This window comes from Saimiri boliviensis, chromosome 11 (genome assembly GCF_048565385.1).
Source record: "Saimiri boliviensis isolate mSaiBol1 chromosome 11, mSaiBol1.pri, whole genome shotgun sequence".
Taxonomy (NCBI): Eukaryota; Metazoa; Chordata; class Mammalia; order Primates; family Cebidae; genus Saimiri; species Saimiri boliviensis.
This window is the reverse complement of record NC_133459.1, coordinates 107,051,398-107,079,160: the sequence shown is the minus strand read 5'-3', so window position 1 is coordinate 107,079,160 and position 27,763 is coordinate 107,051,398. Positions and strand designations below refer to the sequence as shown.

Sequence of the window (27,763 nt, the reverse complement as noted above, 5' to 3'; positions counted from 1 at the left end):
TGTGTGTGTGTGTGTGGTGGGTGGGGGGGCGGGAAGGTTCTTCTTGTGTTTGTCATCTAGTTTTCATTAATATCTGTCCCACTCCTTTTCCCCAACCAATGCTGGATGACAGCAGATCTTTGGTGTACTGCCTCCTGCTGTATCTCTAACATCTATTTAAGAGGCGAAAAGAGTTGTAGGAGCAATTCTGGTTCTCCAGACTGTAGCAGCTGCATCTGGAATAAAACCTCTCTTTAGACTCCTCAAGGCCCTCTCTGTATGGTGTGAAGGGTACATTTCTGACCCTCTGGGGATGATCTCTACCTCACTCCATTCAGAATCGGGGCTGAACAGAATGTAGACTTCAGGTCAGAACATCAGCGGTCAAATCCTGGTTCTTCTATTTTCTAGCTGTGTGACTTAACCTCTTTTTACATCCGTGTCCTCAGCTGTAAAATGGGGAGAAGAGTACCTACACCTACATCTACACACACACACACACACACACACACACACACAGAGGCACCCTATAATTTATTTATTAGGCCGCCTTTTAATAGAGGCCCCCTGGCAGGGGCCTCTCCGTCGGCTAAATCACTGCTGATTCAAGGAAATACCGTCTCAACTTTTTGCCCCTTAAACCAAGTTCTCTCAAAAATGAAACTCATGGTCCCTAATGATCTGACTTAAGAACTGGCTATCTTTAGGTTTTACCATCCAAAGACGATAAGAACACACCCGATATTTCCACACCCAAATTCTCACCGTTAGCTAGGCCAATTCACTTTCCCTCGGCCAGGGATTAATTAAGTTAGCTCCGGATTGCGCTCAGCGCCCCGCCCCGCCCGGCGCCCCGCCCCGCCCGGCGCCCCGCCCCGCCCGGCGCCCCGCCCCGCCCGGCGCCCCGCCCCGCCCCCGCCCCGCGCCCCGCCCCACGACGGTCCCAGCCCGCACATGCGCAGTCGTGAGTTCTGCTGTCCTTGGGTGTCCAGCTTCCTCCCATCTTGTGGCTGGGGTTCCTGGTTCCTTCTTTGATTAACAACGTCTATTAACCCTCGCACGTCTCTGGGCCAATTTTTGCTTGTAAGTCTTTCGAAGCTACCTGGAATTTAGATCATTCTGTTTTCCCGTCATCAGCACCGCGCCCTTCGCCGAGAAAAGTGTCCGAAGGTTTTGGGCGTTTAGGAGGCACCGTTCTCGCGAGAAGGTGATTTTCTGTCTCGTATTTCCGGGTTTCCAGAATCCTTAGCGCGAGACGGAAAAAATATTTATCCCACGTTGTGTTGATGCTGCAGTGTTGACTGAGGCTTCGTCCCACGCGTTCTGTTTTTGCTTCTGGAAGGAAAATGGCAGCGTCCGAGCAGCCGCTCGTAATATCAAGGGGATGCACGAGCGCCTCGGTTTCCTCGCCTCGGGGCGACCGAACCCTTCTGGTGAGGCACCTGCCGGCTGAGCTGACCGCTGAGGAGAAAGAGGATTTGCTGAAGTACTTCGGGGCGCAGTCGGTGCGCGTCCTGTCGGATAAGGGGCGACTGGTAAGGGCGCGCCCCACCCCGAGCCTCTCGGGAAGGCCTGTGGGAAGTGACCCGGGAGGGGGAGCAAGTGACCTGGGACGGGGAGCGCTGGCTGGAGAAAGAGGGAAACTAGCGGGGAAGATGTACTTGTGTGATGGGAGCTTCCCTGTCCGACCTCTTTTGTGTCAGAGTATCTGCTCTGCAAAGTGGAGTTTTAATCGGCTGGAGTCTAGATTAGTCATAGCACTGCGGAAAAGGGCAAGTGAGAACGACAAAGCAGAGGAATGGAAATTGGCTTATTTATATTCCCTTTTTGGATCCATACTGAGAGCCTCACAGCTTTTTTGAATTTAGGGTTATTTCTCCTGGACCTAGAGTACTCTTACAAATGCATCAAGGAATTTTTTAAAGTCCTGGTTCATTTGTAAGCCAATGTTAAATCGTTCGTCAAAGTAGAAGAGACATTACGTTGGTGATGCGTGAGTTAAATACAGGATTTCTGCTACACAGAGAAGCTTTTCACAAAAATTTCCCGACGGGAAAAATTCTTTAGGACTGTTAAAAGTGTCTTTGGAGAAATTTACACAATTACTTTGTATTGCTTTATACCCAAAGCTGTTTTAGACTTCTCTTTATTAAACAGGAATAGCAATGGGGCGAGACATCAGTGGTTTTAAAGTTTCCCCAGGTGATTTTAATGTTAATATGCACCCCAAATTGAGAGTCACTGAGTTAGAAGAAAGGCCAATTTTGATCAATTTAAGTGCCATTTACACCAGCAAATTCAAAAATAAATTATATATGGCCCAATTTAAGTACGTTTAATTAAGTCATCGTGTATCAGACAAAATTAGAATGTGCGAGATAGTTATTAAAGCAATTTAATGAGCATTGACCTGAACCCTTCCTTAGCATAGTGATTCTTTTATTTTTGACTTGTGTTTCTTTTCTGATGCTTTTTAAAATCTTTGTAATTTATATTTAAAAATAGACTTCTCCCATCTAACAGTGTTACAAATTTAAAGCACAAAGGAGATAGGCACCTTGAAGAACGATTTCTCCTGTTGGTGAATGTTTTTAAACTGCATTGTTTTGGATAGAGGAAAGTTTAAAAGATTTAGGTCTGTCATAAATGGGGAAAGTAAATTTTTAGTTGTTTAAAAGTGAACCTCTGTGTAGCAGAGGTCTTTAAACTTTTGGTCTTTTCAGCTATTTGCATGTGTAAAATGGGTATGTGTACACACCTTTATATGATAGAGATTGCATAGTTTTTATCTTGAAGTCTGACCCCCAAAAATGTTTAAAACCACTGGACTGAAATTAGTAATCAGTTAAATGGTATTGATTTTTCATCCTTTCCCATGATTTTATTGACATGTCACATCACTGGTAAAATGTCAAATTTCTTTATGAGAAGCTGAATTATATTGGAAGTAATTTGTACCTTAACTCTATTTCAGAAACATACAGCTTTTGCCACATTCTCTAATGAAAAAGCAGCTATAAAGGTATGACTTTTTTGACTATTAAAGTTGTCAACAATATCCTCTTATCCAATCTTGGTTCCAAAATGGGAGATAATGTTAAACTGTGGTTTTTAAGAAGCAAAAGCGCTTGTATTCCAAGAGTTTTCCCAAAAGGCTACACTTGATTTGTCAGTTGGCAGATCTTGCTCCATTAGTAGATTATCTATAAAGCAAAATTAATTGCATATGTAATTAATATAAAAAATTCTAAATTATGTAGATTGATAAATACCTCTATGACTATTACAAGGTAAGATGTTTCACGTGTTAAAAGGAGAATATACATTTCTTTAAAATTCTAGGGAATCATTCACAAAGGAAGTGATCTTTAAGCTGGAAGTCCAATGATTAATTGGATTTTTTCAGAAGAAAACAAGGGGAGATGGGACTTCTGCAGTTAGGGAACACTAAATAAAGCTGTGAGTCATTGAAAGTTGTAAGTGGGGCAGGAACTAAGTGTTGAAATGGAAATGGAACTTGTAAAATAGATTGAGTCTGGGAGAGAGGTATTGAGTTTGGTTTAGTAGGTGGACACTTGAGACTCTGGAGCTGGCTCATAATATGATCGGGCCTGTGAAAAATATCTGGTATAGTTTATATCATGGATGGATGTGTAGAATCATTAGAGGTAGGAGACCAAGTGGAAGGCTGTTATAATGGCCAAGGCAAGAATAACTAACTGAAAAAGGCAGGAAGAAGACAAAGGAAAAAGCATATGTATACTCAGTAGAGATTTAGTTTGTAGGTTTTATGATGTAGGGGTTGAGAGAGAAAATAGTTCAGGATATTTGGATTGAGTTATTTGGGTTGTTATATTAGCAGACATGAGAAGCCAGAGGATGTTTGCAAAGGTATGTAATGAATTCACATGTCATCTGTTAACTTGAAGGGGTCATTGGGCTACTTTTATAGAAATACTTAAAAATATTAGTCTAGAGCTGAGGCAAGGTGAAAAATGGAAAGATTCTTCAGCCATATGAATAGATGTGATTGCCCAAAGGATCATAAACTAGGAGAGGAGAATGGGAAGGAGCAGTTCAAGTAGGAGACCCCATAACAAAAATCATCATTGATGCAAAGAGAAAAGTGTTTTAAGAAGATGAAATCCTGTGATGATACAAAATGAGGCATGGACACATCTATTAAAGTCTTTTTGGCACGAAACAATAGAAATGACCCACATTCTCATTGGTAAAAGGAAGGGAAGCCTTAAATCACATTATATCCGTATACTGGACTGCAACTATCTGAGAATGATGTCAAATGGTATGTGTTAATAGGAAAGATAGCCCAGATAGAGTACATGAATAGATTTGCAAAACATTGTGTAGATATAACCTCAGAGTTTTTGAAATTAGTATTATACATGTCATGATATGTACAGAAAAAAATATGGTGGAACTATACACCAAAATGTTGAAAACATCTTGCTGTGAGAGTAGAATTACAGAGGCCTTTCACATTACATTAATATGTACTTTTATAATGTTATGTAATCTTTTTTCAGGAAAAGAAGACTTCTGAAAAATAAAGCATATTACTTTATAAATAAAGTATGGTAATGAAAAACACATTGTTTTAGGTCAAAGATAACTTGGAGGAGAGGATATGGAGCCGGTCATTGTCTTTGGAAATGTTTATAGTGACAGGAAGCAGTAAGAGGTTAATGAGAGTATTGATAGGGTTTTTTAGGCCCGAGAATATTTGGCCTTATTGGAAAGTGATGGGTTAAGAAAACAGAGAAATGTTGAAGAATAGAGTAAGTAGCTGAGTCAGGTAGGGAGAGTAAACATTAAAAATGAAAATCCATAAATCTTTGAAAATAAGAACATATGTAATACCCATTTTTAGAGGAAGAAAGTTGAAGCAAGTCAGGTTAGATGACCTCCATTGAGATAATCAAGGCTTCACTGATCATGAAGAGGCCTACAGTTCATTTAGGGTCTTGAAAATTACTGAAATATTAAAACTAACTTTGTATGATGATGTAAGGCAGGGATCCCCAAACCCCGGGACACAGACAGGTACCCAGCCATGGCCTGTTAGGAACTGGGCAGCACAGCAGGAGGTGACTGGCAGGCTGAGGAAGTTTCATCTGTATTAACAGCCACTCTCCACATCTGCTGAGCTCCACCTTCAGTCAGATCAGCAGTGGCTTGGCCCCTGTTGTGAACTGCACATGCAAGGGATCTAGGTTGCGTGCTCTTTATGAGAATCTTACTAATGCCTTATTGTGATCCAAGGTGAATCAGTTTCATCTTGAAACCATCTCCTTCCCCTTCCCCCAGTCTGTAGAAAAATTGTCTTTCACAAAATCGGTCCCTGGTTAAAGCTTGTAGTTTCATGTGTTCAAAAATGTTAAGTGCCTACTATGTGCTAGATACTGTTTTAGGTTTTGGGATATATGTGAACAAAACAAAGATCATTATAGTTCACATTCTCAAAAGGGGAGACAGATAAATAATAAACTTAATTGTTTAATATTTTATAAGATGATAGAAGCTATGGAAAAAGGACAAGTGGAGCAATAAGATCAGGAGTGCTAAGTGGGAGGTCAGGCTGTAGTTAGGGTTATATTTGAACAACAGCATGAAGGATGTGAAAGAAGTTAGCTAATGAAATTTCTGGGAGAAGTGCATTTGAATTAGAGGAACAGCTGGAACAGGGGCTGTAGGGTGTGCCCATGCCTGTCATGTTGTTCAAGGAAGCCACTGTGACTGGAGCAGACACAGTGGGAGCGATCATTGAATTTGAAGTCAGAGAAATCATAGAATCTATATTATGTAGATCATAGGAAGGAACCTAGATTACTGTGAGTAAAATAGGGAGCCTTTGGAACAAAGGGGTGACATGATCTGACATATTTCAAAGGATTGCTTTGGCTGTTGTGACTAGACTGAAGGGAGAGAAGGTAGAAACAGGGAAATCAGTTAAAATATTGTAATTCACTCAAGAAATCATGGTTGCCTTGACCACAATGGTAGTGGTTAGCACTGGTTAGATTCTTTATATATTTTGAAGATAGAAGCAAGCATTTCTTATTTTGTTTATTCCAGTAGGTTTTGAGGGGAACAGGTGGTGTTTAAAGAACTTATATGAATAAGTTCTTCAGTCGTGATTTCTGAGATTTTGATGTACCTATCACCCAAACAATATACAGAGTACCCATTGTGAAGTCTTTTATCCCTCACTCCCTTCCTGCACTTTCTTCTGAGTTCCCAAAGTCCATTGTATCATTCTTATGTCTTTGGATCCTCACAGCTTAGCTCCCACTTAGGAGTGAGAACATACAATGTTTGGTTTTTCGTTTCCCACACCCCCCACTGTACACATTTCCAGAGCATAGCTAAATAAAGACCCTTGAGTAGATGAGAGGTTGGAATTTAGTATGTAGGTCAAGCAACTGGATTTAGGTAGGCATGTGGATAGTTAATAAATGATAACAGATGGAACATAGAATTTGTGCTTGCATATGCTGGTAGATGGGGAGTTAGAGTGGGAGTCTGACATTCTCATGTCATCACTTCAGTTGTCTCGAAGTTGGAAACAAGGTGCAAGACTAACAGAATGCAGGCGAAATATTGTGAGGTTAAGGAACAAGGAGAAAGTACAAAATATTATCTTAGATATTTGTAGAAAAAACAGACTAAGATTGTAACAAGTAATTTTGTGGCACCATTAAAGGTCACCCTGAGATTTGTGGTAGTTGTTACAAATTTAAATTGAGGTCAGGAAAATTTGTTAGTTTTCTAGCCATTTTCAGCTGCCTGGGTATAAGCAGAGGTGGCATACAGTGGGATTTAGCCAGATTTGTGTTTTGCTAAGTTATAGGAAATAGTCCTTCAGTTAGTAACAAAGGCTTGATAGCCTGAGTTTAGAAGTAAATTAGGAAATAGTCAAGGAAATGTTTACAGCATTAGCAAAAAAAAAAAGTATGAAAACTGGTCTCTAATAAATCATTTTTGGTACAATTATAAAATGTTTGCTCTTGTTCTTTTAACTGAAGGCATTGACAAGACTCCATCAGCTGAAACTTTTAGGTCATACTTTAGTCGTTGAATTTGCAAAAGAGCAAGATCATGTTCACTCCCCATGTCCCACTTCAGGCTCTGAAAAAAAAAAAAGGTATGCAGATAATACATTCTTGTAACATTTTAAAAATGTTTTTTAATCAGTGATAGAGTTATTGTATTGTTTTCAAACTAGCAAGTAAATAATTGGATGAATGATGACAGATTCTTTCATTAAATCTAGTACAGTAAAACAGTATCTTTATTTTTGCTCCTATTTGTGCGTTAGGAACCAGATTTAATATTACAAGTTAATCAGTGTAAAGTGGGAAGAGGATGGGCTTAAATGAATTCATCCTCAACCTTAAATGGAGGGAAAATAACTAGGATAAAGTCTTTGTCAGTGTCATCAAATCAAGACTGGCATTTGGTTCCCACCTGTGACTCTTGGTAGTTACACCTTCACAAATTTGCTTTACACTAATGGTTCTCAAAGTGTGGTTCCTAGATGAGCTGTATCATCTGGAAAACTGATCAAAATGCAGAACTACAGCTTTAACCCAGTCTTACTGAATCAGAAACTTAAATTGGCGATGGAAGGGATGGGGAGATGTTCTAGATGTCTGCATTTTAATAAACTCTCCAAGAGAATATGACACATATTAAAGACATTTGATTACCACTATTGTATACCATATAAACTTCAGTTTTATTTTTGGTCAGTGACAGTTACCATCCCATCTTCATAGGCTTGTTCTGAAGAGTAAATGAAAATGTGCAGTGCTCAATGTAATAATAATGCAGAAGGGATTCAGTAAAGGTTAATTTTAGTTCCCTTTCCATTTATTGGTGTTTGCTTGTGAAATACTTGAGAGGTTTGTTTTTTTTTGGTTTTGTTTTGTTTTTAAAATGAAACTGTTTTTATAATGAGATGTTTGAAAAGGTAATTTATCTGTTCTGTGTGCAGTTTTTCACTCTTTGGAAAGATAAGATCAACTTTGATTCTGTATGTCCTAGGTCTGATGACCCTGTTGAAGATGATAAAGAAAAGAAAGAACTGGGTTATTTAACAGTAGAAAATGGAATTGCACCGAACCATGGGTTAGCATTTTTATTTGCTTTTTGTTCTTTTGCTTTTGTTTTGTGTTACGTTATAATATCTTATATTGCAAATAAGATAATTTTAAAAACAAAGATATTTGATGTCATATATTTAATATGTTGAATAAACATTTTGAGTTATTAGTTTGTCACTGAATTCAGTGCAGAGAAAGCATCTATTAAAATCTCAGAGCTACAAGATAAACCTCTGCTAAGAAATACAGTGCCTTATTTTTCTTTACTGAAATCAGAAAACAAGTTTCTTTGTAAATGTACTTTGGATCTTTTAGGAACAAGGTAAATCTAATAGTACTGTATTATTTGAGCAATGTGTTTGTTATCATGTCACCTAAAATTAGTTACTGATATGAAATTATGAAAACATAAGCATTTTAAATGTTTTTTATTTTATTTTTTATTTTATAGGTTGACTTTTCCTTTAAATTCATGCCTCAAGTATATGTACCCACCACCTTCCAGCACAATCCTAGCAAACATAGTAAATGCTTTGGCAAGCGTGCCTAAGTTCTATGTACAGGTAAGTAGAATAAAACTTTTCCTCAAAGGACTTTTTTATATAGCTTGGTACTTTATTTTTCATGCTGATTCTCATAAAAGTAGTAATCAGACTAATTCCAGACAGGCAGTGATACAGTATTTTTAAATGTAATGAAATATTTACTACTTTTAAGTAAACACTTTTATAAGATAGAAGTGGATACTAATAAACAGAAGTTAGTTTAGGAAATGTAATTTGTGGTAATTCTCTCTATTACTTTAGAATACAGTATTAACATAGAGATTCTGGAAAGAAAAAGTATAGTAGACTCCTGAGCAAATGCTTAAAAATATTGGTAGTAATTTTCTTTTGAAGTTCAAAGTATAGAAGGTATTTATATTCTTTATTGTATTTCTCTGTTTAATAATTTTACAGTAATTGGGGTAAAGATATAAAATCATTATAGTAAGTTTTATATTGCAAGAACATTACATTCTTAGCCTTGGGAATAATTGAACATGTAGAATTGATAAACATTTTAGGAAGGTTGATCTGAGATATGCCCACGCTTTGTTTTACGTTATGCAGAGATTATAAAGGCAAGAGACGGACAGGTCTTCCTTTACAGTAAATTAATAAATACTATTATTGGAAAGTTTTTTAGTACCTAAAATACAAGATGTGAGTTAAACCATTTTATATGTGAATTTAAATGTTTTACAACTTTAAGGTCCTTCATCTTATGAATAAAATGAATTTGCCCACACCTTTTGGACCAATTACTGCGCGACCTCCCATGGTAAGAAAGCTCTTAGAATTTTCAAGTCAAAATTTCTCTTCCTGAATGGGATTTTAAAGCTGAATTATACAGGTGTTGTAGCAACCTCTGATGTACATTGAAATTAAGGAATGTATATAAAGTAATATGAAGATAATAGAAGAACTGGGAACTGAAAGTGAGGAAAAGCCAGAATATGAAAGAAATGCTTTTGGCAATAAAGGCTATCATGTCATCTAGTATGTTAAGTGTTTTGACCCAAACCATTATGCCATCTTATTAGTTAATTACACTTAGCTAAATTACCTAAAGATTTCATTATTCTGGTTTTGTCACAAATAGAGCTTTGTTTGCAAAAGAAAAAAGGGTGCTGATATTTTTTACTAGACTTTACTATGCAAATCTGTCAGTAATTTAGATAGTAGGCTATACCTGCTCTTGAATAATTGTAGTTATTTTTCTGTAGTACTCTTAGTATATTTATAAATAATAGCAGTGCAAAATTATTAATACTTTGAAAGTTTTTATAGGAATAGAAGCGAATTTGGTTTGGGATTTGCTGCTTTTCTAATGTATGTACTATTAACTTGAGGATTCTTTTTTCCTTGTAATCCCAACTCCTACTCATTGGTTGATGCATTGTTGGAGTATTAGTTAAGGTTATAATGGTTGCTGTTAACAAATAAAACTTAAATTCTTAGCCATTTAATACAATAAAATTTATTTTTGGTTATATCAGATCCTTTCCAAAAGTAGACCGCAGGGATATTTTGCACTACTGAGCCATGAAAATCACCTGAGTTGTTTCTACTACGTGCCTTCCGAGGTTGATGAAGACAATACTACACAGTCTACAGATCAGGAAGGAAGAATTATATGTGGGAGTTTTTAATGGGCTCATTTCACTGGCTATAACTCACTTACAAGGGGAGAAACAGAACTGCAGAGGAGGTTTGAAAATTTAGTTCAGCTGAGGGTAAAGGAAGACGAGACAAATTTTGTGATCAGCTAGTGATCTGTCACAATAAGTGTTTCCTCAGCATGTATAGAATGTGTTAAAAAATGTAATAGAAATGAGAATCAAGTATTCAAATGGGGTTTGTTCTATAAATATATCAGACTGCCATAGTATTTTTGTTTTATTCTTTTAATTAGTATGAAGACTATATGCCACTGCATGCACCTCTTCCACCCACATCTCCCCAGCCACCTGAGGAACCTCCTTTGCCAGACGAGGATGAAGAATTATCTAGCGCAGAATCAGAATATGAAAGCAGTGATGATGAGGACCGACAGAGGTTTGTAACGTGAAATATTTGTTTAGTTTCCAAGAAACATATAATATGAGAAAGAGACTCTTGCTCTCCCTAGATTTTGTGTACATAATGCTTCATAATTTTGGATGATTAGAATTTGTCTCAGCCCCCCAGCCCCTCAAGCTCATATAGTAGCTATAAACTAAGACCTGAGAATAGATACGGAGACCTAAGTGAAAATTTTTGGATTATGCATAATTCTTTAGATTAATGATTATGATAGTATAAAGTACATTTGAACCTTGTTATTTGTGGATTCCATATTTGCAAATTTGCCTAGTTGCTAAAATTTGTTTGTGACTCCAAAATCAATAATCGACATGCTTTTTAATGTCTTTTATGAGAATGGACATTGTGCCATGTGGTGAAAAATCTGAGTCAGTCAACACACAGGTTCCCAGATGAAGTCAAATAAAGAGACCTTCCGCCTTCTTGTTTGAGTTTTCATACTACAAACAAGTATTCTTTTCATGGTCTATTCAACACTATCTTTTTTCACATTTTTGAGTTTTTTGTTGTGACTCTTTTTTTTTTAAAATGGCCCCTGAACATGGTGTTGGGAGTGCTCTTTAGTGTTCTTAAGCTGAAGAAGGCTGTGTTGGGCCTGACAGAGAAAATACATAGTTTTCTTTCAGCTTTCTTTCAGGCCAGAGTTATGGTGGTATTGACTGAGTTTGATTTTGATGAATCAACAGTGTATATTAAGTAAGGTACTTTTAGACATAAATACATACTAAACAAGGTAATGTATTGATCAGATGACAAGATATTGTAAACAGAGGCTGCCAGGAACCTAACCCTGAATTTTCCTAGGGACAGTGGTTCAGTATTCACTAATTTAGTGTTCTATGGTAACCTTTGAATGTAACTATTATAAATAATAAACATCAGTCATGTTCATGTTTTGACAGATGCTTATTCTTCTGGACTCTATTTACGTCAGAATAATTTCTAGAGTAATTCTTTAGAATTCTATACAAAACTATTCATAGTAACTACTGCAGATTAATTATTTTTATTGGTACTTTTTGCCTATATATTTTATTCAATGATTCTGATACTAATACGTTAATAATGTTCATGTGTATAATCCACAGGCTAGCTTAGAACAGGAACTGCAAAACAGTTTCTTTATAGGTCCAAAGAGTAAATTATTTTTGACTTTGTGAGTTGTGTGGTCTCTGTTGTGACTACTCAGTTTTATTCTTAAATGGGAAAGAATCCATGGATAATACCTAATTAGTTGGTGTGGCCTTGTTCCAACTAGACTTTATAAAAATAGGCAGCTAGGTGGATTTGGTCATTGAGCTATAGTTTGTCTACCCCTGTCTACAAGATTGTTATGGGAAAATGATCAAAATCTTAGGTGATTATGCATGGAAGAAGGGGTATATAGGAGGTGTGAGTGGTTGGCATGAGGCAGAACCCCAGCAGAGACTCTGAGCAACGTGAACAAATCATGAGCAGCAATTTGACTGTCACTAATTGTCCACCTAAGTAGTGGTACAATGTACAGTGTATTCTCTTTCTAGTCGAGTTGTAGGTAGGGTTGAAACTACAAAATTGGAGTGATTAGGGTATCTGTCTTGAACAGAGGCATTTAGGGAAGCTGGCAGTTCCTGATAGATGGTTACTTTAACTTGTTGCTTAAAAAAAAAAAAAAAAAAAAGAATAGTATAGCGTTTTTAACTCTTGGTTAATTACTTAAACTCTGTGAACTTCACTTTCTTTATAAAAATAATGATAGTAATTAGAAATGCTATAATAAACTGGCCAAACCTTTTTTTTGTTTGTTTACTTAGGTTTCCATTAAAGGATTTAGTGTGGAATTCTGCCAGTAATTCATCTTGAGTCATGAGAGAGAACATAGCTTTTGCATGTACCAAGCTCTAGTTTCATGCTTTTCTGTTATCTTCAGGAAATGTAACAAGCCCTAAATAAAACAAAAGTCATGCAGTATTTTTGAATATCTCTAAAGTAAAATATTTGAGTTTCTCTAAACTAAATTTGAAATCCAAAATGCTTCAAAGTCTGAGATTTTTTAAGTAGCAGTATGATACCACATTTGGCTGGCTTAGTGATACCTCTGCTTGTTTTCTTTGTTTCTTTTTTCTTTTTAAGACAGGGTCTTACTCTGTTGCCCTAAGTGGAGTGCAGTGGTGCAGTCATGTCTTAATACGTCCTCAGTCTCCTGAGCTCAAGTGATCTTAATCAGTCCCAGTAGCTGGGACTACAAGCTTTGTGCCACTATGCCTGGTTAATATTTTTTGTATTTTTGTAGAGATAGGGTTTCACCATGTTGCACAGGCTTGTCTCAAGTGATCCACCCTTCTCGCCCTCCCGAAGTGCTGGGATTGTAGGCGTGAGCCACCATGTCTAGCCAACACTTTTGCTTTTTGATGTTTCTATGTTCACAAACTTTGTTTCATGTACATTATTAAGAATAATATATAAAATTACCTTCAGTGCTTAAGTTTTATGTGAAACGTAAATGAATTTCATGTTTAAACTTTTGTCTCATCCTCAAGAGATCTCATAATGTATATGGAAATATTCCAACATCTGATATACCTCTGGTTCCAATCATTTTTGGATAAGGAGTGCTCAACCTGTACTATTCATTTATTCAGCAACTAATTATTGATTACTGAATATATACTGGCACTGTTGTAGAGGCTTGGTGTACTTTGGGTCAGCAATTTATAAATATAGACATACACTTTGTTTGAATAACTATTTTTTTTTCATAAAGTTTTTGGTAACCATGGTTTTTTAATACAGTTTAAAACTTTATGTTTTCATTTTTTTCACATGGTGAAAAAGTTTAAAGCTTATTTTAACAATACCCTCCTTCCTCTCTTCATATTATGTTGAGTATATGTATTTATTTTGCTTTCAAATTTTACAATGCAACCCTGAGAAGTAGAGCTGGGACTAGCGGTTTCTGAGTTCCTGCTCTGTAAATGATACAAAAATGCCTAGATAAGATCTGTCCTTAATATTAAATATTTATATTTTTAATGGAGAAAAGCTAGGTACAAGGTGTTGTCACTTGCTGAAACTACTTCAGAGCATAGTACAGTATTTGAACACTGTTCTCAAGTGCTTTAAGTTACCCTGTTTATATAATGACTGACTTGCAACAGTTACGCATGAAATGCTTTTAAATGACATAATCTAGTCCAGGCGCTGTTTAATAATTAGAATATGAATCAAAATGATTTAAGAACATTAATATCATATAGATTTTATTATTGTGTCTTTTTCATCTGTTTGGCATGAAGTCCAGGCATTTTATTTGGGCAGCTGCTTATGATGAAATGTACATTTAAAAAAATGATAACATGTAATTAAGTCTATTTTGAATTTTTTTAAAGTAAGATGAAAGCTGAGCAAGGCAATTTTTTGAGGTTTTATCAAATTGATTATCTCTGAATTGATGGTATTCTATATAAGTAAACTTGATGTAAGTAAATCATTTTATAATTTAAATTATATACCAAATACAAATTTAAATTTAATAGAAACAGTGGTATATAGCTATGCTTCTAGATAAGGAAATTTTGTTTATCATCCCTCTCCTCATTGTAGAATGAACAAACTAATGGAACTAGCAAATCTTCAGCCCAAAAGACCCAAAACAATAAAGCCACGCCATGTAAGGAAAAAGAGAAAAATAAAGGATATGTTGAATATACCTTTGTGTCCTTCACACAGGTAATTTTATTTGAATTGTGAAACGAGGGTTTCTGGATGTACTTTGTTTACTTGCTTAATTCACATCATTCTTCAATCTGACATTTGTTTCCTGTCAATGTTTTTGGTTTAAAATTGGCTTCCTATTTGCCAAATTTACAAGTATTCATAATTCTCTCACAGTTGACCAGTGTTTGATACTGTTGACTACCTCAGGTCTCAGAATATTCCACTTTTAATTTTACTTTACTGTCCTCTTTTTTATCTCCCTTCTTTCTACTTCTCCTCTGTTTTTACTTGCCTCATTTCTTTCTCTTTTTCTTTTTCTCTCTCTCTTCTCCCCCACCCACCTTCTTATTTTTTTTTTAAATAGTCCAGAACTTGCTAGTAAAATGATATTTGTTATATACATGTTTGATTTGAAATGTGTTACTCTTTTTTCTCTTTGAATCTCTATAGTGATCCTGAACAATAGAAATTGATATGAGCCACATTAAAATTGTCAGTAGTCACATTAAAACCATGAAAAGAAACAGATGAAATTAATATTGATAATATAACTTATTAATATTTAATTCATTATATTCAAAATATTATTTCATCATATAATCCATATAAAGAGTTATCAAGATATTTTACATTACATTTTCATACAAAGGTCCTCAAAGTCTAGTGTTAACTGTGTTAACTGACATAGATATGCTTAAAATATCAAACATAGAATGCACTATTTTGCATATTAGTAAATATCCTGCGGTTTAGAACCAGTAGTCATCAAATTGCTTCTCTGTCATTTACAGAATGACTTTATACTAACTATTAACATCTCTGAGCCTCAATCTTTTTATGTGTAAATTAATAATTTAGTAGTACCTATATGAGATCATTGAAGTTTATTAAACCATTAAATCTGAGTCACTCACTTTATTCAATACCAAATGTGTGAATCCTTTGTCAGTGTTAACTTGTTAAATTTAAAGTAAATTTGAAATAATACTTTACTCAGGATTTTATTTGCAATTACAAACTAATGCTGTGATTGTTTTTAAATAACAGTTTACATCCAGTGCTGTTACCCTCAGATGTATTTGACCAACCACAACCTGTAGGTAATAAAAGAATTGCATTCCATATATCTACTGACATGCCAGCTGCATTTAAGAAAGATTTAGAGAAGGAACAAAATTGTGAGGAAAAAGATCATGGTAAGGTTAATCTTCTTTCAAAAGCTGAAATGAAATACTTTTTGTGTTACAATTAAGTTTTACATGTAATGTTTTTGTATTTTAGTGTTTGTCAACTATATTTAAAAAATGCAATTAGTTCTTTCTCAAAATCATGGAATAGTATCCACTTTCAACTTTTTTGTATAACAGAAATTGATGGTAAATGGTGAGATCGTCACTGTTGCCCTTTGCTAGTAATGACCTTTAGAATGAAATTCAGTGGTTTTTTTGCTGATATTTAAACTAAAAATATAACGGAGTTTCTGCTACTGAGTTTTTCCTTGCTTGTTTCAGGTGGTGGCCTATGGTTTTATTAGTGCAATTGTGTTAATGTTATTGGTTAGAAAACAAGCAGTGTGACTTTTATGAGTTGTAGACTTAATGTAAATATATATTTAATACAAAAGTCATGGAAGATTGTTTGCCAAGAACACTATTCTTAAGTTTAATAACAATGTATTGAAATTATATAATTCTTTTTTGCTTGTTTTAATCATGAATTTGATATTATAATAGTGTTCTTTTGTTCAAGTCTTTATTTTGAAATTTCTGAAATAATACAAGTTGATAGAAATGTAATCAAAACAGAAAGTAAAATTGTTAAAATGTTAACACCTCAAACCTCCCTCTCCTCTGTCCTGCTACCTAAAGGCAAATACTGTTAGCAATTTGGCGTGTGTATGTGTATGTATCCTTCTAGACCTTATCCTTTACATGTATAAACACATTTTTCTCTTATTTTTTTTAAATGAATGTTATATTTTGATGGTATTTATGATTCACTGAATAATGACTTGTTGAAAGTGTGTTATCTAGTGGGCTCCATGGACAAGTTTGGCATGTTCTCGCTTTTGAACTTTACAATCTAGTTAGGGGTAGCTTACTATGTCAGAATATAAACTTACATACTTTACTTTTTTTTGGCTATATAATAGCCCATAATATAATTTTATCAATATTTTATCATGCCTTTTTCATAGAAGTTTAGGATTGTTTCCATTCTTTTACTATTACAGAAACTACTGGAATATGTATTTGTACATATATTTTTGAGCACTTTTCTGAATATAGGATAGAATTCTAGTAAGTATTGCAAACATAGTGAGTGAAAAACTGAGTAGTTTTAATTCCTGTTTTGCATGGTGAGTGAGAATGTGGTGCTTTTTTTAGTGCCTTTTCAGATAGCTCCATTTTTGTATGTTTTATTTAACATTTTTCTTTTTATAAATTTTTCTTACATCATGGCTAGTCACCCTTTAACATAATTTTTTTTTTTTTTTTTTGAGACGGAGTTTCACTTGTTGCCCAGGCTGGCATGCAATGGCATGATCTCTGCTCAGCGCAACTTCCACCTCCCAAGTTCAAACGATTGTCCTGCCCCAGCCTCCCAAGTAGCTGGTATTACAGGCATAGGCCACCACGCCTGGCTAATTTTGTATTTTTAGTAGAGACAAGGTTTCTCCATGCTGCTCAGGCTGGTCTTGAACTCACAAACTCAGATTCCCCCTGCCCCACCGCGGCCTCCCAAAGTACTGGGATTACAAGCGTGAGCCACCACTCCTGGCCTAACACAATTTTTTTACTATTTGGAGCTTTATAGAAAAAGTTTGCATATGCGTCTTTCAGTATATTGAGAAACACCAAAGAATTTGTGCCAAAAGGTAAATTACTAAATATATAATAGGAGGGGGGAACCCAAAAACTGGTTTTAAAGGAAAGATTCTTAACGGCTAATGTTAACTTTGAATTCTTAGATATACCTGCTACTGAAGTTGATGCATCCAATATAGGATTCGGAAAAATCTTCCCCAAACCTAATTTGAACATCACAGAGGAAATTAAAGAAGACTCTGATGAAATGCCATCAGAATGTATTTCTAGAAGAGAATTGGAAAAGGGCAGAATTTCTAGAGAAGGTAATGTCACGGAATAAACTAAGAACATATTCCATTTTACATATCTTTGTCTCTACAGAAACAAAACTATCTGTCATGTCATTTACTTTAATTTAAGACACATACTTTAAATCTTTCCAGTTAATGTTTGTCATCACCTCTTCTGTTTTTTTTTTTTTTTTAAATACTCATACTTAATGTGGGCGCGTGGAGACTTTCCTTTTCCTACAGTGTTTCCAGTCTATATTTGGGAAAAATTTTTGTTTTCATTCCTAAAACTTTTATGTGGCATTTAAGTTAAGTCACTGTGTCCTACACGTCTGGAGTTACATATTCCAAATGTAGCTGATACACTGTCAACAAATACTGTGTCTGAGATACACACAAACCAATTATTTCAAAAACAAATGGTGATTAGAAATCTATGATTTAGTATTTTATGTCCTCACATGATAGTTTTCTACTTCCCAAAGACTTTCACTGTTTTAGTACATTGTCAGAAAATATTTAGAGGCTTTAGACTGATTTGTAATTTTTCCTATAGTAAAGGGAAATAGACTTCCAATTAGGATTTTTATACAAAATATCTATCTTAGTTTTCTGGAACAGATTACTGACATTAGATGGGAGGAGCTATACAGGGGTTCTGGGGCCATGGTTAGTCCGAAATGCCTGATACTGTGTTTAGTTCATTCTTGTTTAAATATGGAGATGGCTGATGGTTTGGAAAATTCACTTTAGGCGAAATAATTACACAAATCAATTGATAACATATATGCTTTACTGTTTTTTATAACATGACTCATCTTAATGGACCATTAATAGTAGATATTTTATTGGACAAATTTTAGTTTAGTTATTCTAAATGCCTGAAATTTTTAAATCAAAAATTATTTTTTTATATATATAATTAGTTCAGATTTTCGGTGAGTATATTTAAACTCATTTGTAATATTGTTACTAATTTTATGGTTTTAACATTTTCATAAAACTCATTTCGTCTGTTTTACAGTTGTATTTGAATATTATAATTCTCTTTAAAAACTTGGCTAAAGTATTTTAATTTTATATTTTTGTTTTTTTGTTTCTTAATAAGAAATGGAAACACTTTCAGTTTTCAGAAGTTATGAACCTGGTGAACCAAACTGTAGAATTTATGTAAAGAATTTAGCTAAACATGTTCAAGAAAAGGTAGGTATAAAGTTTTTTTCACGTAAATGAAAATAATTTGAAGGTTTTATACTTGATATGTTATAGTCTGGTGAAACTACCTCTAAGAATGGGTTTTTTACTGTACTTCAGGGCATGACAAATTATTGTTTAGTATTTTCAGGTTAATTTTTTATTAAAATAATATTCTCATAGCTTGACTTCACTGGCAGTAAATACTGAGACAGAGTTTGGGGTATGTATTAATTTCCTAGAGCTGCCATAACAAAGTACCACAAGCCATGTGGCTGAAACACAGAGGTGTATTGTCTCACAGTTCTGAAGGCAAACTGAAGTCAAAAGTATGGCAGAATTGATTCATTCTGAGGGCTGTGAGGGAAGGATCTGTTCTGTGCCTCTCCCATAGCTTCTGCTATTATGCTGAAGCTGGCAGTCTTTGACCTTTCTTGGCTTGTGGCAACACCACCACAATTTCTGACTTTCTGTTCACATAGCTTACTCCCTATATATTTATGTCCAAATTTCCCGTTTAGAAAGGCCAACAGTCACATTAGATTAAAGCCTACTTTAGTCCTGTATGACCTCTTCTATTGATGGATTGATTGATTGATTGATTGATTACCAGTTCTTTTTCCTGGCTTTATTATTTGTCTTTTTTTAATTGAAATTCTAGGACCTTAAATATATTTTTGGAAGATATGTTGACTTTTCATCAGAAACACAGCGGATCATGTAAGTGACAGTAAAATATAATATTAAATTATATTTTCTTTTTACCTGTTACAAATCTACCACTGTTTTAATCCCAGTATTTTCCTTTTAGAGATAAAAAATTATTTGCAGAAGTTGGTCTAGAATGATCTTTTAGATGTCTAGAATAGGAGTTGACAAACTTTTTCTGCAAATGGGCAGGTAGCAAAATTTTAATATTTTTATTTTATTGCAGACCATACTGTGTCTGTTGGAACTACTCAATTTTGTAGTTGTATTCTGAAGGCAGCCATAAATAAAACCTGAACAAATATTCATGGCTGTGTTCTAATAAAGCTCTTTACAGAAACAGGCCTTGTGATACATTCTGACCCTAATCTCTCTAAATCCATGGTTCTCAGACTTTAACATTGCCCATGTATCACCTGGAAAGCCTGGCAAAACAGTTTTCTAGGCCCATCTGCAGAGAGTCTGATTTTCTAGGTTTCATGGATAGGACTCATGAATTTGTGTTTCTAAAAAGGTGCTGGGTGATGCTGAGTCTTCTGATGTAAAGACTATCCTTTAAACCCATTCTTTTAATGAATCCTCCAGGAATATATAGCCATGAAGCAAAACTTTTTAGATTCTTATTCTGACAGTAAATTGTCATCTTTTAAAAGAACTGCATTAGCAAGCCTTCCAGTTTTGTAAAAGCAAGAGAGAGTTGTGATTTATAAATATTATAAAAGCTAATGTGTTAGTTTGTTTTCACACTGCTGATAAAGACATACCCAAGAATGGGCAATTGACAAAGGAAAGAGGTTTAATGGAGAACTCACAGTTTTACGTGGCCAGGGAAGCCTCACAATCATGGCAGAAGGCAAGAAGGAGCAAGTCACATCTTACATAGATGGTGGAAGGCAAAAAGAGATCTTGTGCAGGCAAACTCCCATGTTTTTTTTAAAGCCATTAGATCATAAGACTCATTTACTGCCAGGAGAACAGGGCAAGAAAGAACCACTCCTATAATTCTATCACCTCCCTGGGTTTCTCCCAGGACACATGGGAATTATGGGAGTTAAATTCAAGATGAGATTTGGGTGGGGACACAGAGCCAAACCATATCATTCCACCCCTTACCCCTCCCAAATCTCATGTCCTCACATTTCAAAACCAATTATGCCTTCCCAACAGTCATCCAAAGTCTTAACTCATTTCAGCATTAACTCAAAAGGCCACAATCCAAAGTCTCATGTGAGACAAGGCAAGTCCCTTTTGCCTATTAGCCTAAAAAACAAAAGCAAGTTAGTTACTTCCTAGATACAGTGGGGTGCAAGCACTGCATAAATACAGCCTTTCCAAATGAGAGAGATTGGCCAAAACAAAAGGGGCTGCAGGCCTCATGCAAGTCCAGAATCCAGTGGGAAGGTCAAATCTTAGAGCTCCAAAATGATCTCCTTCAATTCCATATCTCATGTTCAGGTCATACTGATGCAAGAGGTGGGTTCCCATGGCCTTGGGCAGCTCCACTTCTGTGGCTTTGCAGGGTACAGCCTCCCTCCCAGTTGCTTCATGGGCTGGCGTTGAGTATCTGCAGCTTTTCCAGGGGCATGGCACAAGTTGTCAGTAGATCTACCATTCTGGAGTCTGGAGGATGGTGCCTCCCTTCTCACAGTTGCACTAGGCAATGCCCCATTAGGGACTCTGTGTGGAGGTGTCAAACCCACATTTCCCTTCTGCACTGCTGTGGCTTATGAGAGCCCCACCCCTGCAGCAAACTGTGCCTGGACATCCAGGCATTTCTCTATATCCTCTGAAATCCAAACTCTTGGCATCTGTGCACGGGCAGGCTTAACACCATGTGGGAGCTGCCAAGGCTTGAGGCTTGCACCCTCTGAAGCCACCACCCAAGCTCTATGTTGGCCATTTTCAGCCAGAGCTGGACAGGCTGGGAGGCAGAGCACCAAGTCCCTAGGCTACACACAACATGGGGACCCTGAGTCCAGCACAGAAGATTACTTTTTCCTCTTAGGCCTCAGGCCCGTGATAATTGGAGCTGCCATGAAGACCTCTGACATGCCCTGGAGACATTTGTCTCATTGTCTTGGCAATTAACACTGGGATCATTGTTACTTATGCAAGTTTCTGCAATTGGCTTGAACTTCTCCTCAGAAAATGGGATTTTCTTTTCTACCATTGTCAAGCTGCAAATTTCCCTAACTTTTATGCTCTGTTTCCTTTTTAAAACCGAATGTCTTTAATGGCACCCAAGTCACCTCTTGAATGCTTTGCTGCTTAGAAATTTCTTCCACCAGATACCCTAAATCATTTCTCTGAAGTTCAAAGTTCCACATATCTCTAGGGCAGGGGCAAAATGCCACCAGTCTCTTTGCTAAAATGTAACGAGTCACCTTTTGCTTCAGTTCCCAACAGGTTCTGAATCTCGATCTGAGACCACCTCAGCCTGTCCATATCATTGTCCGTATCATTATCAACATTTGTGAAAGCCATTCAACAAGTCTCTAGGAAGTTCCAAACTTTCCCACATTTTCTTGTCTTCTTCTGAGCCCTCCATACTGTCCCAACATCTGCCTGTTACCCAGTTCCAAAATTGCTTTCACATTTTTGGGTATCTTTTTCAGCAACGCCTCACTCTACCGGTACCAGTTTGCTTTATTATTATGTTTTCATACTGCTGATAAACACATACCTGAGACTGGGCAATTTAGAAAGGAAAGAGGTTTAATGGGAAACTCACAGTTCCATATGTCCAGGGAAGCCTCACAATCATGGCAGAAGGCAAGAAGGAGTAAGTCACATCTTACGTGGATGGTGGCAGGCAAAAAGAAATCAGATCCTTGTGAGACTCATTCACTATCAAGAGAACAGCAAAGGAAAGACCTGCCCCTGTAATTCAATCACCTCCCACGGGGTTCCTCCCATGACACATGGGAATTGTAGGAGTTACAGTTCAAATGGGATCTGGGTGAGGACACAGAGCCAAATCATATCTAATATTTGGAGTTAGAATTTCATTCTTTACACTACCATATTTGGTAATTCCAAAGTATGAGAGACTCCCTGCCATACTGTCATACAAATTAAAAGTAGGAAGAAGTAGAAAAGATAGTCTTTTGAGAACAGATAAAGAAGTGACTCTAACTAAATTTCATTTTAATTTTCAAGTGACACCAATATTTTAAAAATCTTATCTGGCTTCTGTACTTTTTTAGATCAAATACACAAATGGAACAATATTTTAAAATTCTACATTTATATCCATTAGGGGCAAATACCTCTTCTTTACAGGATGCCAAAATATTTTTTCTTTTGCTGGCCATGCAAAATGCTAGGTCTTTTTCATTGTTGCCATCTTTGAGTCATGATTGTAAGAAAAAGAAAAAAATATTTTACTGTATTTTTTAATACTTTTTATGTTGTATTGTTTGGGTAGTCTCATACCCTAAATATTAGGTAATATTTCAGTTGTAAATGACAATCTGATTTTTCTAAGTTGCTTTTGACTATGATTTTCTCTCAAAATTTTGAAAAATGAATACACCATGGAATCGATCACTGTATTAAGATTTAAAAATTTGGTTTGTGTTTCTGACATTAGATTTTGGTTATCTGCTTTGAAGAGTGACTCACTGTCTCTAGACATCACCTGTAAGATGATGGTTTTGCCTAGATAATGATTGAGGTTTCTTTCTACTCAAAGTTCTATAATTGCTTATAGTAATATAACGAACTCTAGGCTGGGATTGTGCCTGTAATGCCAGCACTTTGGGAGGCTGAAGTGGGTGAGATCACTTGAGGTCACTAGTTCAAGACCAGCCTGGCCTGTGAAACCTCATCTCTACTAAAAATACAAAAATTAATTGTGCATGATGGTGAACGCCTGTAATGCCAGCTACTTGTGGGACTGAGGCAGGAGAATTGTTTGAACCCAGGAAGTGGAGGTTTCATTGAGCCAAGATCAGGCCACTGCACTCTAGCCAGGACGACAGTGAGACTCTGTCTCAAAAATAATAATAATAATAATAACATAATGAATTCTATAATTGCTTATAACTGGCTGTTATCAGCCCTTTGTATTTTTCTATTGTTGGTTGTATAGTTGTTTTTTTTAATCATTTGAGCAGCTAGTACCAGACTGTAAGGAACTTTTAAAAAATTGAGATAAATAATAATTGAAGAAGTTTTCTTTTCTAATTGCTAGTAGTATAATTTTAAAATCACATACTTTCATGATAGTTGAGAATAGTTAAAAATATGCCTCAAATACCACCTACTTGTAGAATCAATTTTAGTGCAGAACACAAAATATATTTTTAGAAAACTGAGTGATTTACGTGCCTATCAAATGGGGTAGTCATTTTTATTTGAAATAGCACATTTTTGAATTGTTCAACACATTTTCATTCACATCATTGAAACTGACCTTCTTTGAATCAAAACTCTTTCTTCCTTCTAGGTTTGATATACGTTTGATGAAAGAAGGTCGTATGAAAGGACAGGCTTTCATTGGACTTCCTAATGAGAAAGCAGCAGCAAAAGCCTTAAAGGAAGCTAATGGATATGTGCTTTTTGGAAAACCCATGGTGGTTGTATCCTTTAAATCCATCTATTTCAAAACTATATAATTTTTAGAAGAGTATAACTGAAATTAATTTTCATGTTACCCTTTAGAAATGTCCACAATTGGCATTCTAGCTGTAGATATTCATTTAGTTACAGTTACACCTACCTTAGCTGAGTTACATGACAATGTTATTTAAATTTTTAATAAAGGAGCTTCAGCAGCATGAGGTTGTTCAATATCAGCCAAGTTCAAATGTTTCACTTGTGCAGCTCAAAAGTACACAGTCATGCCTACAGTATCCTGAAGTACATTTGGAGTCAAAAAAACTATTTCATTTTGTCATGTTATTGTAATTTATATTTCTACATGAGAATTTTAGTAACCAGAGTATATCATTATTAACCATTTTGCTTTCAGTAGTCGTTGTAGTTTTCAAACTAGAAATCAGCAGGATAGGTAAAGAAGCAAAAGTCCATGTATAAAAAACAATGACTATAAAGAAAAAGTTAATTTTTAATTTCCTCTCAAGTCATAGAGAGAGGCAGGAGGCACTCTGGGTAAATTAAAAACCATATTCCCAGCAAACATTAGAAAGTTTTTGAGCATTATTTAGAAACGATTATTTGCGTATTCCTGAAGGAAACCTTAATTTTAAAATATTAGCAATTTGCTCGATCTGCTAGACCAAAGCAAGATCCTAAGGAAGGAAAAAGAAAGTGTTAAAAATTAATAAAGGTAAGTGTGAATAAAACATAATAAAAAGACAAGACTATTTCTTGAGATAAAGAAAAAAGTTTGATAGAATAGTAATTCAGGTTTCCCCTTTTTTTTTTTTTTTTTTTTTTAGGGAAATATCTGTTTATGGTGTAATTCCCGTTAAAGTTCAAAACTATAACTAGAATAAAGCTCATTTGTATGTAAAAATTAAGTTTGGAGACTAACTCTTATAAGGGGAGTGTACCTATTACTCTTTTTTTTTTTTTAACTTTCTGCCTATAGTAAAGCAGTGGTTCTTAAACTCAAATATATATCAAATTACTTGGAGAGCTTGATAAAATATGGATTTGTAGGTTCCTCCCTTCCCTGAAAGAGTGTTTGATTTGGTAGGTCTGATATGGGGGCCTAGGGCACTAGCTACTCCAGTTTTCCTTTTAATGAGGAATTTCCAGGATGCCAGACATTTAGTGCTGAAATGGAGAAAGTGTCTGACAAGCCAGGACAGGTTGGTCACCCTTCTTGGCACCTGAAAATTTGCTAAATTAGTGACTTTTCAGGTAATTGTGAGGCATCTGATCCTGGGACCAGAACTTGAAAACCCCTGGGATAAACACTTAAAGCTGCATTTTTTTAGCTCTTAAAATTAACCTGAAGTAAATGTTAAAATAAATAAAAATTAAAATAAAACTATCATTAAAAAAAATTGTACAATACATATATAAAATTATTAACAAACTTCACAACAATATAGGTTTGTAGAGTTAAATCTTTTGTCTTTAAAATAATTTTAGTGCATACTTAATTTGATGATTAAATATGGTAGAATTAAGCATTTTAAAAGTTAATGTTTGTTATATTGTTTAAGAAATAAGTGGAAATATATTCCTTTGGGTTTTTTATTTAAATTTTTCTTTCTCTGTAAACTAAAAGAACATGAATTAAATTGATCACAATTACTGGTGTTTAACTGACAAATATGAGTAAGAAAATTTTGCTTAATGTTTAGTCCCTTTGGCTTGAATACTTGAATTTTATTGTACATTGATACTCGGTAGTCACAAGTCTTATACACACTTTAAAGGAAAAATTAGTTTCAGTGTTTTTAAAAAATCTTTATTTGTAAATCTGATGCTGAAAAATACGAAAAAAATTAAACTGCATTCTGCTGTTCTTCTTTAGAAGCATTCCTGCGTAAATACTGCTGTAATACTGTCATGCAAAGTGTATCCTTTCTTGTCGTATCCTTTTTGGGGCAGTGTTTTGTTTTTTTCCTAGAAATGTTTATCCTTCCCCCACCTGCTGATCCAGGTTAAGCAGTATTTTTTTTATACTTTATTCAAATGAAGTATTTCTAAAATTATTTGTATAGATTGAACAAATCTTTTATGCGTTTATAGATTTGCTGTTGAATTTCCTTGCTGTCCTTTTAGGTTATAATTTTTTGAGGGAAAGTTAGTGAATCAGGTCAACTTACTTAGAGAATGTGTTCATTTGCTTTAAACCAAAATATGGTCTTGTTTCTTCTATTTATTTTCTAAACCTAATTCAATAACATATGCTTTCTGTTTTATAATATATCTGGTTTAGGTATTTATATGTTATGGAAATTTAATTGGACAAAGGAATTATTTTTCTTTTAAAAAGTACTTAATATTGAAAATTAAGATGTCTGGATTACTATATAAATTCCAAAGAGTATCAGACCTCTTATCTGAAGTCTTTGCGAATATCTTTTGACATAGATAGCAATAGAAGTATCTTTCTTCTTTCCCCTTTTTTAAAACAGAAGAAAATCGTAACAGAGGGGAAACTCATAATGCTGACTCATGGTAGCACATTAAGTGAAAAACAGTCTTGGCAGGTATATAGGAATAGGAGTTTCCAGACTGGTCGTTGACCAGAATCACCAAGAACAGTGGTTCTCAGTCTTGGCTGCAGGTTAAAGTGATTTGGAAGTTGAAAGAAATACTAATTTAAAAAGGGCTCAGTGGCTCACACCTTTAATCCCAACACTGTGGGAGTCTGAGATGGGAGAATCACTTGAGCCCAGGAGTTTGAGACAGTGGGCAATGTAGGGAGGCCTTGTCCCTACAAAAAATACAAAAATTAGCGGAGTGTGGTGGTGTGCACCTCAGCTCTCAGCTACTTGGTAGGCTAAGGCAGGGAGGATCAGTTGTGCCCCAGAGTTTGAGGTTGCAGTGAGCGGTGATAGAGGCTAAGGCGGAAGGATCACTTGAGCCCCAGAGGTTGAGGTTGCAGTGAGCTGTGATCTCACCACTGCATTCTAGCCAGGGTAACAGAGTGAAACTCTCCTAAAAAAATCCTTAAGAAATATATTGGTCCCTGTTTTCCTCAGTCAGAATTTAGATTTAAGGTGTTGGGAGTGTAGTACAGATATTGGCATAAACCTCTCAGACTGATTTTAATGTGCAACCACGGTTGAGAACCACCAAGGAAGAGTCTTTATGTATAAAGATTCCTATACTTTATCCTAGAACTAATATATCTGAACCTCTGGGAATGGAGTACAAGAATCAGATTTGAAAAGGTTTCCTTAGTAATTCTAAGGACTGACCAGTTTGGATACCGCTTTTTTGGAATAAAATGGTTAGGTACCTAGTATCAACCTAGCCATCCAACCTCATATTAATAACTAGGAAAATGAAGGGTTGGAGCCTTTATGTTTCTTTGTTGAGAATTCTGCTACTATTATTAGTACTGTGAAAACAATTCAAAATTTGGTTGTTATCACCTTAAAAGTACAAAACTGATATGTAAATTGTAATTATTTTTCTATAGGCAGAGTTAAAATTATTTTGTAACTGTTATAAATCACGTTTTTTTAATAAGCTATTTAGATAAATTTTGTTATACTGACATGATTCACTAATTTTCTAAATACAAATGATTCAGCTTTTAGTTATTTTTAAACTAGTGAACTGTTATAGTTATTATTTTTAATAGGCTTTTGTGATGTTTTAGGTTTCTGTTGAATCCTGTGTCTTTCAAGCGTTTCCAACTTTGAGAGGAAGAAATTCACCACCTGGACTATGGAACT

General features: G+C 35.4%; 1 protein-coding gene and 1 long non-coding RNA gene across 9 annotated transcripts in view; one reads left to right on the top strand and one right to left on the bottom strand.

Moving 5' to 3' along the window:
• LOC141580331 (uncharacterized) overlaps positions 1-1,020 on the bottom strand; it is a 58,819-nt gene extending 57,799 nt beyond the window's left edge. For all 6 annotated transcript variants that reach the window (XR_012512557.1, XR_012512559.1, XR_012512558.1 and 3 more), the window contains exon 1: positions 934-1,020. This is a non-coding gene — a long non-coding RNA (uncharacterized LOC141580331). The remainder of the gene's footprint in view (positions 1-933) is intronic.
• Positions 977-27,763, top strand: RNPC3 (RNA binding region (RNP1, RRM) containing 3). 3 transcript variants are annotated; one of them, XM_074381325.1, is made up of 16 exons: positions 977-1,062; positions 1,322-1,514; positions 2,954-3,001; positions 7,026-7,144; positions 8,047-8,130; positions 8,557-8,668; positions 9,360-9,428; positions 10,563-10,705; positions 14,315-14,440; positions 15,476-15,624; positions 17,400-17,561; positions 18,637-18,731; positions 19,384-19,442; positions 23,881-24,013; positions 24,652-24,723; positions 25,885-27,763. In XM_074381325.1, the coding sequence occupies exons 2-15, from the start codon at positions 1,326-1,328 to the stop codon at positions 24,709-24,711; spliced, it is 1,548 nt and encodes a 515-aa protein (XP_074237426.1). In that variant the 5' UTR covers positions 977-1,062; positions 1,322-1,325; the 3' UTR covers positions 24,712-24,723; positions 25,885-27,763. The 3 variants fall into 3 exon arrangements, with proteins under 3 accessions (XP_074237426.1, XP_074237425.1, XP_010342103.1); XM_074381324.1 differs by lacking the exon at positions 977-1,062 and adding an exon at positions 1,104-1,186; XM_010343801.3 differs by lacking the exon at positions 977-1,062 and having other exon boundaries at positions 1,326-1,514; positions 27,688-27,763.

Excerpts from the sequence above, each read along its gene's own strand:
- RNPC3 (XM_074381325.1), top strand. The coding sequence starts at position 1,326 with ATGGCAGCGTCCGAGCAGCCGCTCGTAATATCAAGGGGATGCACGAGC. Across the intron at positions 7,145-8,046 it reads GGCTCTGAAAAAAAAAAAAG|GTCTGATGACCCTGTTGAAG; the intron begins GTATGCAGATAA and ends TGTATGTCCTAG. Across the intron at positions 19,443-23,880 it reads TCAGAAACACAGCGGATCAT|GTTTGATATACGTTTGATGA; the intron begins GTAAGTGACAGT and ends TCTTCCTTCTAG.